Here is a 19,195-nt window from a genome sequence, read left to right as displayed (position 1 = left end):
GTCTTTGTATGATAAAACTTGAAAGGGAAACATATCTGAAAAGACAGTGTGACTGGCTTGACCACGAATAGAAAATGCGGCTCACTTCACAGCAGTGTGTCGAGGGAGGTAACGGGTACATTTCATGTACTTCCTCCTGCCACATACAGTATGTTACGAATATATGTAAAGTGCTAGCATTCCTGTAAGAGAATTACGACAGCGCAATCCATTGTTATGTCTGTTGCTATGCTGGTGAGTTATTGTGCAAAGGCAAGGGGGAGATGACAAAAAACAGTGTTGATAACCAAAGTCGAATAAAGTCTTGCTGTTAAAGGAAATTCACCGGCGTGGACATTATCTGTTTTATGACACCTCCCATCAAACCCTGCTGCCACGGAAGAGGGACCGAAAACGTGGCTGAGGGATACTTCTTCTGGGGACCAGCTCTCGATGCCCAGGCGAGGCGAATCACAAAATGTGATCGAGAGTGATGCTTATCCCTGCGTACACGCTAAGAAGTCTCGTTGGCATGGAAGATGAAGTTTGGGTAGCTAGAAACAAGCCGAAAAAAGTTGTAGTCCTAAAAAGTTGATTCCCAGTTGACTCATGAGCAGTGTTGTTAATAACGGCGGTAGAATATAACGCCGTTGCTAACGGCGTTATTTTCTTCAGTAGTAGTAATCCAATTAATTTTCTCATCGTGGCAACGCCGTTACCGAGGCGGGAAAGGTGTGCATTACTATGTTGGTTGACTGACGCGAGTAAAGACGGACTCACGGAGACGAGAGAGCAGAGCAGGAGTGGGGAAGAGGCAAGGGAGTGTGACGCCTTTGCAAACACGATGCTTCTATGTAAGAGTGTGACAATATCTCGATACAGCGATATATCCAGAGGCGTAGCGGCCCATTAGGCAAACCAGGCAACTGCCTAGGGCCCCCAGCCAGCAGGGGCCCCCAGAGGGCCAACAGTTTTAGCACGCGCAGCTTAACTGCACTGTCGCAGCGACAAGTGTAGAGGGTGTTTCATACCATGGAATCATTTGGCAGATTTTTCTAACGATTCTGTTATCAATCCCAATCAGCGCTAACCATGTCACATAGATTATACATGTTTAAGAAAGTCCAATCAGCTATTAATACCACATGATTGTTTAAAGAGTGACTCACCAAGCACTCTCTGGAAAGTCTTTGTCGAGTTGTTCCACATTGATTTTCACAGGCCACCTCATTATTCATGTGACTACTTAAAGAAATGATTTTTCCAAAAAAAGTGTATTAATGGGTCTATTGTATTCCTCGTCGAATACTCTAGAAGAAAAATATAACATATATGCATCTAAAATAATCCTAAACAATTTTATTAACAAATTTTATACTCATTTCGGTCAGTAGTCCATCAATCAGTGGTTTTTACGGAATAATTTGAATATTGTGGGTTGTAGGGCCAATCTGATTACTGATTTCACACAAAGGTATATACCTCCGCATCCGATGGTGGTATTTTTGTGTTGCAACTCTTTCTTCTATTGCTCCAAGTCCAACTGTCCCACTTACTTGCACACGCTCGAAGGGCCCCATGTTGCTTGTTGCCTGGGGCCCCCGGGAACCCTTGCTACGCCTCTGGATATATCGCGATATTTTGCAACCCGATCGGTTGGTCCATTGGATGCTGTAAACTGATCAGTGTTTGTTGATTAATTCCTTGACGGTCCACTAGGGGCGCTCATGAGTCGCTGTGAAGGTAAAGTGCCCACAATCCTTTGAGAGAAGAAGAGAGGAAGCTCCAAGTGGGTTGAAAAAAATAAAAAAGCTTCGTGGAAACGGTGGAGGAAAAAGTGACAAAAATATTGCTACAAATCACACATGTGGACACACTTGAGATTTTACACCAACAAGAAAGGAAGTAAGGTGAACAAGGACTTTGCTGTATGCAAGAATTGTCTAACAAAAATAAGGTTCACTGCCAGCTGGTGACGAAGTGGACACGGATGTCTTCACTGCTTCACTTTCATCACTCGAGGTAAGAAAGTTTTGCAATGTAATTTATTTTTTATTTTACATGTATTATTTTGATGACATTTGGTGTTGAGTGATATAAAATAAACCAGGACCCTAAACTGGATGAAAATGAATACCGAACAAGCCTACATGAACTTACTGATTTATTTGATATTATTTGAGAACCACTTTCCATCTAGTTTACTACACAAACTGTTATTACTGCCATTTTGATGCAATAAGCTATAAAAATGGTTTGACAAGCTTCCAAGATATGTAAGGTGATGTGCATAACAATTAATGTAGCCTACGTATTAAAAATAGGTAATTATTGCATTTTTTATTTCTATACATTCAATTAAAAATTTTTAATTCACTCAATACTTCCAACACAAAAAATCAGGATTTCAACTCAACAGCTATTAAGTAACTAATATTTTTTGTTGTATTTTGTTGTTTTTAAGGTGAGGAAAATTGTGACTGAGTCCGACATCTCAAATGCTGAAGCAGATGGTGGAAGTGCTCAAACCAATGCTTTTGGTAACAAAGGTCATATACGAAAAAAAGACCCACTAATTTTATCATTGCCCCACTCCAAGCTCAACTGCTGACTGACACCTACAGCACTGTTTTTTTTTTTTTTTTTTTTTTTAAAAGGATTTAAAACTAAAAAAAGTAAGGGTGCCATTCATCATGATCTCTCCAAGAGATATTAGTGGTTGTGGTTTGTTTCCTCTATATGTGCAGGTACACAATTTGCAGTAGATTCATATTTTACAGCAATGTGGCACAGAAAAGGTGTCACTGTTTGATAAATGACTTAAACAGTACTTTTTCTTTTTTGAAATATCTTTTTTTTTTTTCATTTCAAGAGTAATATCGTAGAATATCATGTATCAAATTTCTGAGCAATATACCGATAATTGCTGTTTTGTGATATCGTGAGATAATCGTTATCGTGAGCCTTGTATCGCGAATCATATCGTATCGTGAGGTGCCCTGAAGTTTCCACTCCTACTACTATGCTAGGTGGCTCCAATAATACCTGACTGTAGCCTATAGCCTACAAACTACGTCCACATAATGATACGATAGATATCACATATATACAGAACTAGATGCAAATGACAGACATGGCGGCATTAGCAACATGTATAAAGAACTAGATGAGTTAGTAAACAGCCGCCATCTTAAAGCAGTAGACTTCTCAGGAAGGCTCTGTTGTAGAGAACCTTCCTAGCGAACCTAAGAAACTTTTTATCTAAAATGCTCCTAAATCGGCAAAACTTAACTTCAATCTATCTTTAAATGATGAACCAGTTTTAAAACTTACACATGTCGAAAGTAGACAGAGGGGACCTCATGCAATAACAGGAGCAGTTTTAACAACTTTAACGGTTGATTCACAACATTAAATGACTTCCACACATAGCAAAGGTTACTATCTAGTTATCGCAATATCCGCTATACCCCTGTGTCTAGTTAAGGGTAAAAAATTAGGCTAGGGCCAATTGTCCCAAAAACCCTTAAAACGTCCCATTGTATGACCTGTTTTTGTTTGTTTGTTTGTTTTTTTGAGAAAAAAAAAAAATTATCACCAGTTACTTTGCCAAGTAACTAATTACTCTTACATTCCGTTAACTGAGTTACTAACGCAATTACTTTTCGGGAGAAGTCATTTGTAACTGTAATTAATTACTTTTTTGAAGTAAGATTAACAACACTGCTCATGAGCAAGCTGTGGTTTGAGGTCAGTAATCGTATGAGATGTGACGGGGAAACCTTATTTTTTCCCCCATTTTGAAGCCTACTTAGCGAAGACAATTTTCAATTTATAGCTAGAGCATGCTATACATATACTATACATTGAACATACCACATTTTAGCAGACAAATGCATTTTTGATATGACGGTCTTTTTTTAACTAGCTATGTTGTTGAGGTGAGTCATGATGAGAGTAATAAAAGTAATATCTACTTGGGGAAGCATTGTAATCTATTGTATGTTTCCTAGATAGATTTCCTTTATCATCATTGCACAAAAAAAGAGCATAAAAAATTTAAGCTCTGATTCACTCACTAGGAACACTCATAAAATTCACAATTTCTCTGCATTGCATGACAACGCGAATAATAAAATACCAGCTGTAGGTAGCGTGCCTTATCTAATCTTTATCTTCGCCACCTTTTATCTTTCCTCTCTACTTGTTCCTCATTAGGGATGCTTTCAATTTTAAGAATCCGTGTCCTGCGACTATTAAAATGGGTGTCATGATCAGACTCGAGATAATACTTTATTTTTCCTTCGTAATGTTTGAAAGAAACAAGCCCATTGCCTTTTATGAGCGAGAGCAATGGCACTATGAAAGATTTATCATATGACCTTGACCCTTTAACACTACTTTCTATAAAAGTTATGACCGTAGTTAACTACTAATCTTGACTTTTATTTCCCCAACTTTAAACACTCCGCACGTTCAATGTTTCTTGTATTTTATGCGTAGACAAGCAGCACAATCAACCAATTCAGTTTTAAAAACATTTTCCATATATTTGCAATTCAAATACAGACATTCCCATGACGCATTTGCCTTAACTGTTTCAGCAAGGCTACTTTGAGCTTTTAAAAAGTTTGATTTTAGATTCAATGCCTGATATGAGCTGATGATATGAGAAAATATTGATAATGTGCAATATATAGTGACAGGAGAATAGACAAGTCAGTAGACAAGTTTCCGAGGTGCTTCTGCTTTACTTTGGCATTTCTGCTCACGCCTTCCGTTTTACACTTTTTCCATTCGAAACAAAAGTAAAGCTGGAGTAACATTACTCATCAAAATCCCTCAAAAAGACAATTTGGAAATACCACTTCCATCTGCCATCATCCATCATCACGACATGGGAGAACAACATGTTCATGAAGGCAGATGTGGAATCAAGCCCGTGCCACCACAAAGACCACGTTTTTCCATGTAGCCATTTTTGGAGATTCCGTGAGTTCCTCTGGTTTAATTTTGCAGTTTTAACTTTGTCAACACAATGCTTACGTCAATCGCACTTCATGTTGTTCTGTCTAAACCAGAAGTTCAGCGCAGAAATTTTCCAAGATGGCGCCGATTGATTGGCTCCGGAAACTTGTCTATAAGACAGCTTTAGAGTGTGAGGGGTTAAACCTAACAGCAGTCAAAAAAGTTTTCTTTCAAGATCTCTAACGCTTCACATCTATAACGTTAATGTAAGACTCTCCCTGAGAGACAGTGAAAGAAAAAAACTTCTGAGACATCTCTGAGAAAACTGCGACACATGACCTTTAATACCTTCTTTTAACACAAATCAACTTTGAGAGGTGTCCTTTAGCTGTAGATTTCCCGTAATATGAGCAATAAAGCATCTCAGGAGGTAGATCCCTGAAAACTGGAGGGAGCTGATTGGTGGGGAAAAAAGGAAAGAAAAAGCAGGTCAGTTACTGTAATAATAATAATGATATATTTGTAACTAGTGGTGAAATATGGACACTTGGGAGGAGCCGAATAGTGTGGTGACACAAGACTTTGTGACGTATTAAGCATTTTGTCTGTGTACGAGTAAAACACGAATAGAAACGCCAGTGGTAAAAGTGGCTAGACTTTCTTGTCGGAATTCCCTGACACAGAACAAGATTTTATTTGTTCTCGACGCGACTCGTCAGACTCCACATTTTTATTTTATTCTCAACAATGGATGGGTCAAATGTTACGGCATTTCATTCTGTATTCACTCGTGCATAAAAGAAAGACTGTCGAGTTGAGTCAGTGTTTTTCCTGACTCAAATTAAGGAAGTGGTGGTACCATCCAGACCACGTGCATTTATTCTGTAAATTTAGCTGACTCACTTTTTTTTTTTTTTTAATTAATTACTATTTTTATTTTTACAAACAACATACTTTTAAGAGTTCGAATAAGAACTAGGCCTGCAAGCAGGACTTTACGGGCCCTCGTAAATTGGGTGCTACTCCGGCATCACACAACTCTGACGGCACCCAGCTCAGGGAGGTGGCGGATCCCTTCTCATCATCACATGAGAAAATACCATGTGCTTCAGACTCTCCTCTTTTTTGTGTAGAACCTCTTTATGTGATGTGGGCATGGTTGACAGAGATGTTTTTGTATATCATGAGAGTCACACACCTAGGTGAAAAAACCCCAATTGAAGAGGGTCCTACGAAAAAGGAGGCACAACTGGGCTGTGTACCCACCCCCTTATTCAAATTCAATTTGCCCAAGTGTGCCAAATTTCGTGGCTCTATAAGCTGTCTAAGTCCCTGAAGAAATCTACTTCTTTGTAACGGCGAACATAGGGTCGTCATGGCAACAGACAGAGACATGTGGACATGGGCATAAAATGTAGGATTACAAAATGTCTTGTAACTACACTGACCAACCTGATAGGAGCTGGACATGTATAAGTAAAGTGAGTGACTTTCTGTTGCCACTAGATGGAGCTGTAAGCCGTCATCACAACAGCGGCATATTTTAAGACGTATCTCTTGTCATCTGCGCTTTCTCAAATTCTCAAAATACGATTTTAATTCTAATAATAATGCTATTTAAGACTTTTTTTGTCATGTCACAGGCACTTTAAGGCTCCCCTGATGAAGGTTTGAGGTCATTTTTTTCCCTTGGCCTGTCTAGTAAAAAGTTTCATTTTCCCAGCTGGGGGCACCAGGCCTAATGGGGGTAGGTGCTGAGGAGGCAATACCTCCAATATATGATTTTGCATTTATAAATTAAAGGTTCGTAAACACTGTCATGAACGTTTCCCACCAGCTACCAGAGTTAACTCCAGCGTGTCCAGCGGTGGTAAAACGTGGTGTTTTTTTTCCATTTGGGAACTGTCTGTGTTGAGAAAAAGAGTGTATAATGTAAACATGATACGAGTCATACACACGTGCTTTTTATGGAAATTAATTCAATTATTTTTGTTCTGATGGTAATAATGTTGATCTGTGGCTGTGGGTTTAGGCCAGGGGTCCCCAAACTTTTTCCTGTGAGGGCCACATAACTTTTTACTCCTCTGATGAGCGGCCGGGGTCAGTTTGTAACAGAAAAAGTATGACGATTGCAGGAGTGCCTAAATGTAAAAAAAATATTGTTTTTTAGAAAGCCACAATCAAATAACCCTTTCTAGATTCTTCACGGAACAAAAGTAAATAAAATAAAAGTAATAATATAATATAATAATAATAATAATATTAATAATTAGCTAATAACCAAATAACCCTAGCTGACATCTTCACAGGAAAAGGCCAGGAAATAAATAACATTATTGAGAAAAAAAAATGCTCTCTGGTATTGTTCAGTGGGCCGGACCAAATGTGGAGGTGGGCCATATTCGGCCCGTGGGCCGTGGTTTGGCGTGGGCCGTAGTTTGGGGACCCCTGGTTTAGGCCAAGGGTCAGCAACCTGCTCTTTAGCGTTGCCCTAGTGGCTCCCAGGAGCTTTTTCAAATATCTTTGAAAATGACAAAAGATGGGGCAGGGATATATTTTTGTTTGTTTGTAGGAGGACAAACATAGCACAAACTTTCTTCTTAATCGTTAATATTTTAATGAAGCCACGTGGTGTGTTAATCTCTATAGGATGCACTGCAGGGAAAATAAATATTTAATCATGAAGGCTCATTATGTATTTGTAGCCAACTTAGTAATTTTGATAGTAGGCTAATATAGCTGATATAGATACAATACAGCATGTGTTGCATTCATTATAAGGCTTTAAATTTTTTGCGGGTCAAGACATACTTGTTTTTTGTGGTCCAATATGGCTCTTTGAACATTTTGGGTTGCCGACCCCTGATTTAGGCTCACCTAAAACGCTGCAATTATTTTATTTTAGAATATTTGGTTATTTTTACTATTTAAAGATAACATTAATGTTGCTAATGTTTTCAAAAATAAAAGTCCTGTTCAACGGATTTTTTTTAAAAACCCAGATCTGAAAGTAACACCTTTTAGAGCTGTATTTGCAATACTGTGAAACCGTGTTATTTTGGCTTATCATACCTTTGTCCTCCTATGCCTTTTTCAATGTAGTCGTGTTCCGGCTGGTATACCTCTCACTCATGCCAGATACGAAAGAAACCCAGGGGATATGGGTCCAAGAAACTTTTTGGTGCCGTTTTGCACAAGGTATTGACTTAAAAAATCCTAAAAGGAGAGGCCTCTTGAAAAATTCAAGGGGGCGGGCTGTTGAGCCATTTCGTTACGTTTTTTTTTCGCAAAGTCGCAAAATTACCAAAATTTACACAAAGCTGCATGTATGTGCAAACTTTGGTGAGTTTTCAAGCATGCAAAGCCCTCCAAATGGTCCATTTTTATTTACAATGAAAAAAAAATAATTCTTTACAATTACAATAGGGCTCTCGCACCACTTGGTTCTCAGGCCCTAATAAGACTATTATCGTGTTAAAGCAGACCCGTGCCGCCCATAAGGCGATTTAGATAACCGCCTAAGGGCGCACCAGCATCCAAAAAGGCATCAAGAAAAATATTCAAATAATATTTGATGATAGCAGTATTAAAAAAATTATACAAAACAATAAAACAAAAGAACAACAAAACCGTTCATAATACAGTGGGACAAATAAGTATTTAGTCAACCACCAATTGTACAAGTTCTCCTACTTGAAAAGATTAGCGAGGCCTGTAATTGTCAACATGGGTAAACCTCAACCATGAGAGACAGAATGTGGAAAAAAAACAGAAAAATCACACTGTTTGATTTTTAAAGAATTTATTTCCAAATTTGAGTGTAAAATAAGTATTTGGTCACCAACAAACAAGCAAGATTTCTGGCTGTTAAAGAGGTCTAACACACTCCAAACTCCACTATGGCCAAGACCAAAGAGCTGTCGAAGGACACCAGAGACAAAATTGTAGACCTGAACCAGGCTGGGAAGACTGAATCTGCAATAGGTAAAACGCATGGTGTAAAGAAATCAACTGTGGGAGCAATTATTAGAAAATGGAAGACTTACAAGACCACTGATAATCTCCCTCAATCTGGGGCTCCATGCAGAATCTCACCCTGTGGCGTCAAAATGATAAAAAGAACGGTGAGCAAAAATCCCAGAACCACACGGGGGACATAGTGAATGACCTACAGAGAGCTGGGACCACAGTAATAAAGGCTACTATCAGTAACACAATTAGCCGCCAGGGACTCAAATCCTGCACGACCAGATGTGTCCCCCTGCTGAAGCCAGTACACGTCCAGGCCCGTCTGCGGTTCACTAGAGAGCATTTAGATGATCCAGAAGAGGACTGGGAGAATGTGTTATGGTCAGATGAAACCAAAATAGAACTTTTTGATAGAAACACAGGTTCTCGTGTTTGGAGGAGAAAGTATAATGAATTGCACCCGAAGAACACCATACCCACTGTGAAGCATGGGGGTGGAAACATTTGTTTTTCGGCAAAGGGACCATGACGACTGATCTGTGTAAAGGAAAGAATGAATGGGGCCATGTATCGAGAGATTTTGAGTGAAAATCTCCTTCCATCAGCAAGGGCATTGAAGATGACGTGGCTGGGTCTTTCAGCATGACAATGATCCCAAACACACAGCCAGGGCAACAAAGGAATGGTTTCGTAAGAAGCATTTCAAGGTCCTGGAGTGGCCTAGCCAGTCACCAGATCTCAACCCCATAGAAAATTTGTGGAGGGAATTGAAGGTCCGTGTTGCCCAACGACAGCACCAAAGCATCACTGCTCTAGAGGAGATCTGCATGGAGGAATGGGCCAAAATACCAGCAACAGTGTGTGAAAAGCTTGTGAGGAGTTATTGCCAACAAAGGATACATAACAAAGTATTGAGATGAACTTTTGGTATTGACCAAATTCTTATTTTCCACCATGATTTGCAAATAAATTCTTTAAAAATCAAACAATGTGGTTTTCTGTTTTTTTTTTTTTCCACATTCTGTCTCTCATGGTTGATGTTTACCTATGTTGACAATTACAGGCCTCGCTAATATTTTCAGATGGGAGAACTTGCACAAATAGTGGTTGACTAAATACTTATTTGCCCCACTGTATATACTAGGGCTGTCAAATTTAACGCGTTAACGGGCGGTAATTAATTTTTTAAAATTAATCACGTTACAATATTTAACGCATTTAACACATGCGCGGAATGACCCGCTCATGCATTGCTTCAAACAGATTACAATAACGCACTTGAGAGCTAAGAGGCAGAAAAAGGTGTCTTGTTTTGTGCTTTTTCTTAACATAGGTATACCACGCGACGTGCTGGCACTTTGTTTCTTTATTAACACATTCAGCTTCAACATTAACACAGCCGACGGCTCTCGGCAGGCCGTAACTCTAACTCAACCTCCTGCATCATGTGAGTAAAAAACATTGGTGCCGCGTGCACTTAAAGGTGCTTTGGATAATTCTATATCAGAATATTAAGAGAGGCGAGTGGACACAGGCGTTCATTGGACCGCGCTGTTTATTGGCATAAGCTTCAGCAACTCATTCACAACAAACATAAGTATCATTTAGTGAAAGCAACACAAAAATAATATCTCTCAAAAAAATGTTCACAAAAAGAAAAGCGCTTCAATCTGTATTAATGAGGCCCTATTCTCACACAGTTAAACAACAGTGCAAAGAGAACTGGCATTCCCAATCAAAATAGCTATGCAACATACACATAAAACTTAATGAGACTTTGGTCTAACTCTACTTAAACATTTCATTTAGTTCAACAAATACACTGGATGGCAATATTTATTCACAATATACAACCTATCAGAGATCAAGTACGTTGTGAAGCCAGCACTCAAATGACGTGAATTACGATGAATGGACCAGTAAGTAAACAGGAAACTACGGCTTCAGTCGAGGGAGAAAACACACTATTTGGCTTGATTTCTAAATTAATTTAAAACTCGCCATTGACACCTTGTGGTGTATTTAGTGTATCTAGTTCATTTTTTGATTGAAAATTTTACAAATTTTATTAAAACGAAAACATTAAGAGGGGTTTTAATATAAAATGAGTATAACTTGTACTAACATTTATCTTTTAAGAACTACAAGTCTTTCTTGTGGATCCCTTTAACAGAAAGAATGTTAATTATGTTAATGCAATCTTGTGGATTTATTGTTATAATAAACAAATACAGTATTAATGTACAGTATGTTGAGTTGAGTCTTACAGTATGTCTTGTCTTTACATTCCAACAATTTACAGAAAAATATGGCATATTTTAGAATGGTTTGAATTGCAATTAATTACAATTAATTCATTTTTAAGCTGTGATTAACTCAATTAAAAATTTTAATCGTTTGACACCCCTAATATACTGGACTGTCTCAGAAAATTAGAATACACAATATTCTAATTTCCTGAGACAGTCAGAGACAGTCAGGAAATTAGAATATTGTGTATTCTAATTTCCTGAGACAGTCCTGTATATATACACAGGACCGTCTCAAAAAATTAGAATATTGTGTATTCTAATTTTCTGAGACAGTCCAGTATACTATCGCAATAAATCGCAACCCCCCCCCCAAAAAAAACAAAAACAAACAAAACAACAACAACAACAAAAATCGCAAATTTTTTTTATCCAATATCGTTCCGGCCTAATATATACTAGCTATGCGCGGCCCCCTTAAGAGACGATCGGACTAGGGAGCTGTGATGTAGGGGGAAGCGAGTAGGAAGAATAGGTGAACGGGCGAGATAGCGAGAGATAGCGGTCACATGCCGCCGCAGCCCGCTGTTCTTTTGTTATTTTTTTTCTTTAATATTGTTGCCACAGTAAAGTGGGTAAGCCAATACCAACTCTTCTCCTTTGCCCCATCCGGAGCATTACAGTATTTTGGATCGGACTTTTCGGCGAAAGTGAGCGGCAAATGGCCGTCTTGAACAGATCGGCAAGTTCGAATGAATTTTCGCTGACAGGCGGCTATTTTCAGAGCGGTGCCGTGCTAACTTCAACAACGCATCCAATAGACCCCAATCACGTGATGTCACAACTCCGCTCCCCTGACTGGTGCCGCCATATTGTCCGTCAGTGTTTACATATTACCGCTACGTACATTCCTCCTATTACTGAGTGTTTTTCTGATTGTCTAAGGAATCACCGCCTAGTAAACGAACCCAAAAACCTGCCTGATAATCGTTAACAATGATTAATCAAAATTGTGAAGGCATGTGTGGCGGTTGGTTGCAGTAACAGAAGATAAGCTGCCATTTTAGTAGTTGTTGTGTGCCCATTGTTAAAAGGGCAAATCTCTAAAGCAGCATGGTTTGTTTATCTCGGTCCATGATGCATTTGTGTCGACAGCCATCAGACAGCGGCGAAAACATCAATATGATGCCAACACGATCATGGACATCATCAGGCGGAGACTACGAAGCTCTTCGCCACGGTCGCTCAGCAAGAAGGTGAGCGCAACAACAGGTGTTGTGCCGAAAAATAGCCGCCCTGCGTGAAATGTCCCCCCTGACGGGAGCGCCCACATAGAAGCGACTTTCTTGTACCGTGAATATGTATTATTTTACTCTGCTTGAACTAATAAATGTCATACCTGTGTGGTTTGTCATTGGGATATGGTCGTGAAAACCTGTAGACTAATACATTTCTGTTCAAAGATGGTTATGTGGCCCAGTCCACGATTTGTTACTAAAATAAATTACACAAAATATTAGTACTGTAATTATTTAAAACAGATCTTACAGTCGTAAATCCATTACTATAATGCGTCCATGAAAACATTTGATGTTTCCATGTCAATAAAGCGTTATGAATGAGTGCTCCTGTCAGGGGGGACATTTCACGCGGGGCAGCTATTTTTCGGCACTCACCGGCCCGTTGTCGATCAAGTTTCATTTTACAATCGTTACAACGGTGACGCTCAGCTGACCAAATGTCGGTTTATATTCGGGCCGGTGCCGATTTTGGGTACCCGACTCCTCATCGTGACAAACTGGAATATGATTGGAAATTTTGTGGTCTCAGGACAAGCTCTGACGCACGGGACGGGAGGAAACATCGGTTTGGGCATCAAATATGGATCTGGCGACTCGATAGACTGAAGATTTTCCAAGTAATGGCTTTCATGCAACTCATCCAATGAGTTTACAGCATCTGAAAGCACCAGGGCTTCCATAATTTGCAGGTAAATCCACCCTTTAGAAACTACGAGCATTGACAATACGGACACACAATGACGGACAATATGGCGGCACAATACAACAATCACGTGATTGTGTGATGTTGGTGATTGGGGTCTATAGCAGAGGGGCAGGCGTACTTATATCTGTGCTATCAGGCAGTTTCGGCAGACGGATATACGCAATCACGGCTGACGAGACCTTGATAAATGCGCTTTTTTTTTCACAAGTTTCACGAGCTCTACGACACTCGAAAAATGACTCTTACCTGTCCTTGCTAAGTTAAATATACCTCAATGTGCGTTTGTGTGGAAATGTAGCTCACGAAAAACAAAAAAACACTATTCACCTTCTCACCGAAACTTGTTAAACTCATTACACGGCTACTAAAATTTCCCCCTACTCATTGAAATGGGTCTGTTAACAGGAGGACTATTATTGTTGTGGTAATTTAGTACTTATTAGGGCCAGATAAAAGGAAAAACAAGGACTACGAGATGTAAGTTGTACTATTGCTGCAAGAAAAAAAGTCGTAATCACTGTATCGCTGTAATCAGCTACGCAGTTTACGTACATGTACCGTAGCTGAGAGCTACGACATTAGCTCAGCTAATGAAATATTTTAAATAGATCTTTGTTATGGTTCTTCTTGGGGAAAAAATGTGAAAAAACGGATTTCACCCGACGCGTTTTGAGCCTTTTTTGGCGTTTTTGTTTAACTACTTTACATTTTGTCTCCATTTACTATATACTTTATTTACTACGTACTCTATGTCTAAAAATGTTGAACATGTCCTGGGTATCCTGCTTGGTATATTTTTCCTCAGCATAATGTCACCTATATGAACTGTTATATCACTCTATAACCTATTTTAATACAATATCAGGCCAAAAAAATACACCCACATCCTCAAACTACAACTGGAAAAATATGCAGAAATGAAGCATCAGCCATCTCAAGAGCATGAGTGCCCCCTAGAGTACCCTCATGCGCGGATAATAATATTTTCTATTATTAAATTAAAATGATCATCTCTCCAGTTTTATCTCTCCGGCGCTTTAAAGTATATGTGCCACGATAAAAAAAATCTTAAATACCATTATTATTGGAAATAAAATCATATTTTGATACGATTTGACTGTACACAACAATTCGGCAAAGCGCAGATGACAAGAAATGAGTCTGCAGTTTAGCTCCTCCAGTCATTATAGTTCTCTGGCGCCTCCATCTTGGTGATGATGTCAGAGAAGGAGCAATTTCAGCAGATTTAGCATTGAGCCCAGTGGAAGACGAGTTTTCCAGTGATTCTGGCTCAAGTGTGCATTTTTCGAACGATATTTTCGATCCAGAGGAAGTATGTGACATGCAGCCATATATGTTTGAGTTGTATTTGGGGGAGGAGAAAATTCAGAATGAGAAAAAGGCAACAGAGACAACAAGCACGAGGCTGATGACTAAGCAGACTGCAAAATGTCATCATAGTTTTAATCTCTCTACTCTAATATTTTGACAGGATAGTATTTGTATCTAAGTATTTTTCCCCGGTCTTGTGCTAAATGGAATATGAAATATTAAAAATGCATTTATTCAGTACGACAGGGCTAAATTCCTGCATAATGGTCAAAACTACAGACTTTGTAATAAAGATGCACCGATACCGATAGCAGTATCGGCAGGGGAAGCCGATCCGGCCCGAAATGGTGGTGCCGGCATTGGCGAGTACCAGCAAACAAGGCGCCGATACCATTTACCGGTTCAGTATTATAATATTTGACCGCAGCCTTTTTTTCTCCTGATGCTCTCTGTTGTGTGATGACACATGATCAAATTGCATGCTAAGCAGCTAAGGCTATTGGCCTGCTCCAGACCAATGAAAGCGGGCCAATAGCCGCTCTTGAACAATGCCGCGTCAGCTTTTTCATATGGAAGAAAAAGTACAAGAGGAAAATGTCGGCGGTCTGGAAATATTTTAGCTAAAAAATCTCCATTGCGTACAATGGGTGCATGTAAGATTTGCGGCCTGGAAGTTTGGAGAGATGGAGTTAAATCGGCCAGTTTTAATACCTCAAACCTGATAACACATTTGAAGACGAAACATGTGAACGAACAGAGTTTGACGCTGCTACCGATTTAGCTGGCAGGCGGCACCACGCAATTTCGAACGCAGGTAAAACCTTGTCATTTATTCAGCAAAGTTGCCAGCTGGGGAAAACAAAACTAGAGCGTGAGAATTAGTCGCACTCACCTGACCAAAAACGGCTGGGGGAAGCAACTAGATGTCTGTGTTTTAATAACATCTTGAAATTTCAATAGGTTTGTCAGTAGTGAACCACGACTACATTTATCAATCTTCGTCACCACCATCTGCAAAAACAATATTTAACAGCTTTCAGTTGGCGGTCAAGCGCACGTTTATTTAAACTTATACAGTATATAAATGGAACTTTGTGTGGGTGTTCGTTGGACTCTGAAACAGCCTGAACGATTTTCACGAAAAAATACACATTTGTACAATAAGCGTCTGAAAATGAATTTGAAACTTCTAAAATTAACATTGAAAAAACCCTGATCTAGGAGGCAACAGTGCCCCCTTTTGACCAAAAGACGTCTCTTGCCATTGCAATACCTCAGTTGGCTTTCAAACTTTTTGGTTTCATGTACAAATTTGAAGAAACCAAATTTAAATATGCTGTAATGATACAGTACGTTGTGGTTTTGAATACTCCACAAAAGATGCTGGATTTCAAAATGAAAAATGCATAACTTTCCGGAATATTACTAGGGGATTCATTTTGGCTGGACATTGTGATGGAAATTTTGAGTCTAGACTTTTTAAACCACCCCTGCATTATAATGTTACCATGAAAACTTTCCTCTCTTTTAGATAAACAAATGAAAGTTGGAAAAGTGATTCATTATTATTAAAAGCGCAATAACCACTTTATTAGGGCTGTAACAATACAATTCGTATCACGATTCTTGACACACGAGTTGATACACAAATTTTTTTTTTCTTTTTAATGTGAAAAATATTTTATGGGGCAATCTGACGTATGCAATAGATAATGTTGGGAACATCAGAGAATTGTACACAATCATTTGCATGGATGCACTAATGCATTTGCACGAAAAACTGCTTTTTTCATTTACACAAGTGACACGATGTTATGAAGATTGAAGAGTAGTTTTGAGGGTTTCAATTCTGATCTGAGAAGTATACCAAAGCGTAAATGTGCACTGAGGGTTTTCAATTTCAGGCTCACCTGAATCAGCCATCTTTCTCATTTCTGCCTCGACATAATATTGGCCTGTGTCATTGACTCGCAGAACAAAGTGTGCGCGTCAGCCAAAGTGGACAGCGCGCATATTCATTAGAAGAGGCAGGCCTGTGGGAGTGGGAGTTTATTGAAGGCAGAAGTCTACACAAGCGGTTTTGGGAGAAGTATTAAGGTTCATTCAACTAATCTATCTTCTGAACCACTTATCCTCATGAGGGTTGCGGGGGAAAGACAGATAACCATCCACGGACACATGCACATCAATAGACATTTTGGAGTGTTCAATCAGCCTACCATGCATGTTTTTGGGATGTGGGAGGAAACCAGAGAAGAAACCCAGAAAGAACCCACGCAGGCACGGCACAGGGTTGCCGGAGGTGGGATTGAACCAACAATCTCAGAACTGTGAGGTACATTCTTCACCGTGCAGCTTGTATTAGTTTGAGTTAATATTAGGGTTGCCAGAGGAAATTGGGTCACATGTTAGAAGTTACATGGCCAACAAAATCCATCCTTCGTAGTGATCCATGCGGCTTTCACTTCATTTATCATTAAGCGTAACGCCTGCAAGACAAAATTTTGGGTCTAACTGATTGACTCTCACTCTCTGCCTTTGAGAGTCTGTTTCAATGAAGGCAATCAGTTGCGAGTTTCCAACTGAAAAACCTTTGGTTTGAACTGGCCTTATAGATGTGTGATGATTCCCTCATCTCACACCACGATATGTGGATCGTAACGGGCTTACCCTTTGTGGGGTCCTTTTACTATTACCACATTACAGCTGCATCTCTAAGGAAAGTATGTTTTATCTGCCATTGGTTTGTATTGCGTTCACATTACACAAACCCTAGCAACGCCAGCCCATATTGGTGCTAGTATTATAAATAGAGGGAGTCCTCGGGTCACGATGTCCTCTCATTTTTCAACTTTTTGATGAATTTAATTTCACAAATACAATTAAACCAATGACAAGAAATGTTATATTTCACAAGTATAATAAAATGTTAAGTACATAAAATAAAGATATGGCCGAAAACACTCAGGTGACTTGAAGTTCTGCTCTGAGACCCCCAATTTGGCCAACTTTCAAAATTGTCTGATATGCATGTGTGATACATCATTGGAAAGCTTAAAATCTCAATTCTCTGGGGGTAGAAAATTTTTTAACAGGAGGGCATTTTAAAAAAAAAAATTAAACAGCGAAACCCTATCTGGAGGTGAGAGTATGAAAGAGCAGAATTAAAAGACGCCATGACTTTAACGAGATATTATCGCGTACTTACCTTGTTTCGATCCAAAAAATCCATGTAGCATGTATCACTGAGTGTTAAGACACAGCTGTGAATGGCCACAGCTGGATTTTTGGGGGGATTTTATGGGTGGAACATGGTAATATAACAACGGTCGCGATGCAGAAATCGCAGACATCAAGGATTGGTCGAGATTTTCTTTTTTATAAATTGACCCTTTTAAACATTTTTTTTTTCAGTTTTTCTTGGTTTGGAATGATTATTTATCATCTAGTTATCGGAGAAAATGCGACAGTAACAACAAAAAATACAATTAAGTGATAGTTATGAGGTAGATATCCGTGATTTTTTTACAGACACCATTTTTTTTTCATTGTGACGTTATTTGTTTAAAATATGCAAGTGAATAATTTTTTTAAGTCGTTTTTTTTTTTTAAACGAAATATTAGACATCAGTTGATGATTCTAAGCTAAAAATGACACATTTTAAAAAATATAATTACCTACCTTCATTTTATGGCTGGATTGAAACAAAAGCGGTTGCGCGACGTCTGTAAACGGGGGTTTCCAGGGTAAAATGGACAAATTAAAAATAGTTTGGGAGCTTCATGCGCCATGAATCTGCTATGGCAGCAAATAAACACAACAGTTCTTTTGGCTTAAAATACGGCTGTTTATTTTAAAGAGGGGTGCAAGAGCAGAAACTGCTTTTTCAGTCTTGTCTGTTTTCCGCCATATATAAAATAAACACAAGTTTGATGGATTGAACCCAAAAAATATGATGCAAACTCCACACAGTAACTGTGCTTTGAACCTCCAATCTCAGAACTGTGAGTGGACATGCTTTTATTTGAGGAAAACAGATGTTTAATTCATCTTTGAAGTGTAAAGTATTTTCTGGGGAGAGGCAAGAAAGTAAACAAAATTTTTTAAATAGTCTTACCACATAAGGAGATCCAGTCTCCTCACACATTTCTAGGGCAATGTGATCAGTCTTTTGCAGTCCAACACTGCCATCCACCAGTATAAATGTCCGGACGAGACTGCAAGAAACCAACAAAACAAGAACACTGGCTAGACGATCAGGTGATTCTTAGAGGCAAACACCCACCTTCTGATTAGATATTAAGTTTTTTTGAATGCCGAAAATTGAAGATTAAGCACAAGGTACTGTATACAACATTCTGCCTTCACAATTATCCACAAAAATCCTTATTCCTTTTGGGAGCCACATTTTGGAGGACGTACAGCATAATGAAATGTTTTATGTTAGATATCCTTGAAAAGAGTAATAGAACTATCTAGTTCAGCCTCTAACCATGTGGTGGAGGCTGCCTAGCATTACCAGAGGTGGTTAGTAACTAGCAGTGCAACGGTTTGCGGTTCAAAGCCGAACCGTACGGTTCGCCCTGTGTGGTTCAATACGCCTTTATGAACCGCACCTTTTCGGTTTTGCAATTAATTTATTCCGAACGCTTGTGGAATGAATTGGTCGAGCTCTGTGTGCCTGTGTGTG

The 19,195-nt window shown here is 39.1% G+C and overlaps 1 protein-coding gene across 3 annotated transcripts in view; it reads right to left on the bottom strand.

Annotated features, from left to right (window-relative positions):
* Nucleotides 1-3,542: 3,542 nt before the first annotated feature.
* LOC130926950 (GTP-binding protein 8-like) overlaps nt 3,543-19,195 on the bottom strand; it is a 29,029-nt gene continuing 13,376 nt past the window's right edge. For 2 of the 3 annotated variants that reach the window (XM_057852311.1, XM_057852312.1), the window contains exon 6: nt 17,643-18,722. In XM_057852311.1, the coding sequence (XP_057708294.1) occupies nt 18,392-18,722 (331 nt within the window). In that variant the 3' untranslated portion in view covers nt 17,643-18,391. Of the gene's footprint in view, nt 5,403-15,396; nt 15,516-17,642; nt 18,723-19,195 lie in introns of those variants that run through there. The other variant, XM_057852313.1, reaches the window with a different exon arrangement.

Source organism: Corythoichthys intestinalis, chromosome 12 (assembly GCF_030265065.1).
Source record: "Corythoichthys intestinalis isolate RoL2023-P3 chromosome 12, ASM3026506v1, whole genome shotgun sequence".
Lineage (NCBI taxonomy): Eukaryota > Metazoa > Chordata > Actinopteri > Syngnathiformes > Syngnathidae > Corythoichthys > Corythoichthys intestinalis.
The sequence above is the reverse complement of the archived record's forward strand: the minus strand, read 5'-3'. Positions and strand labels throughout refer to the sequence as shown.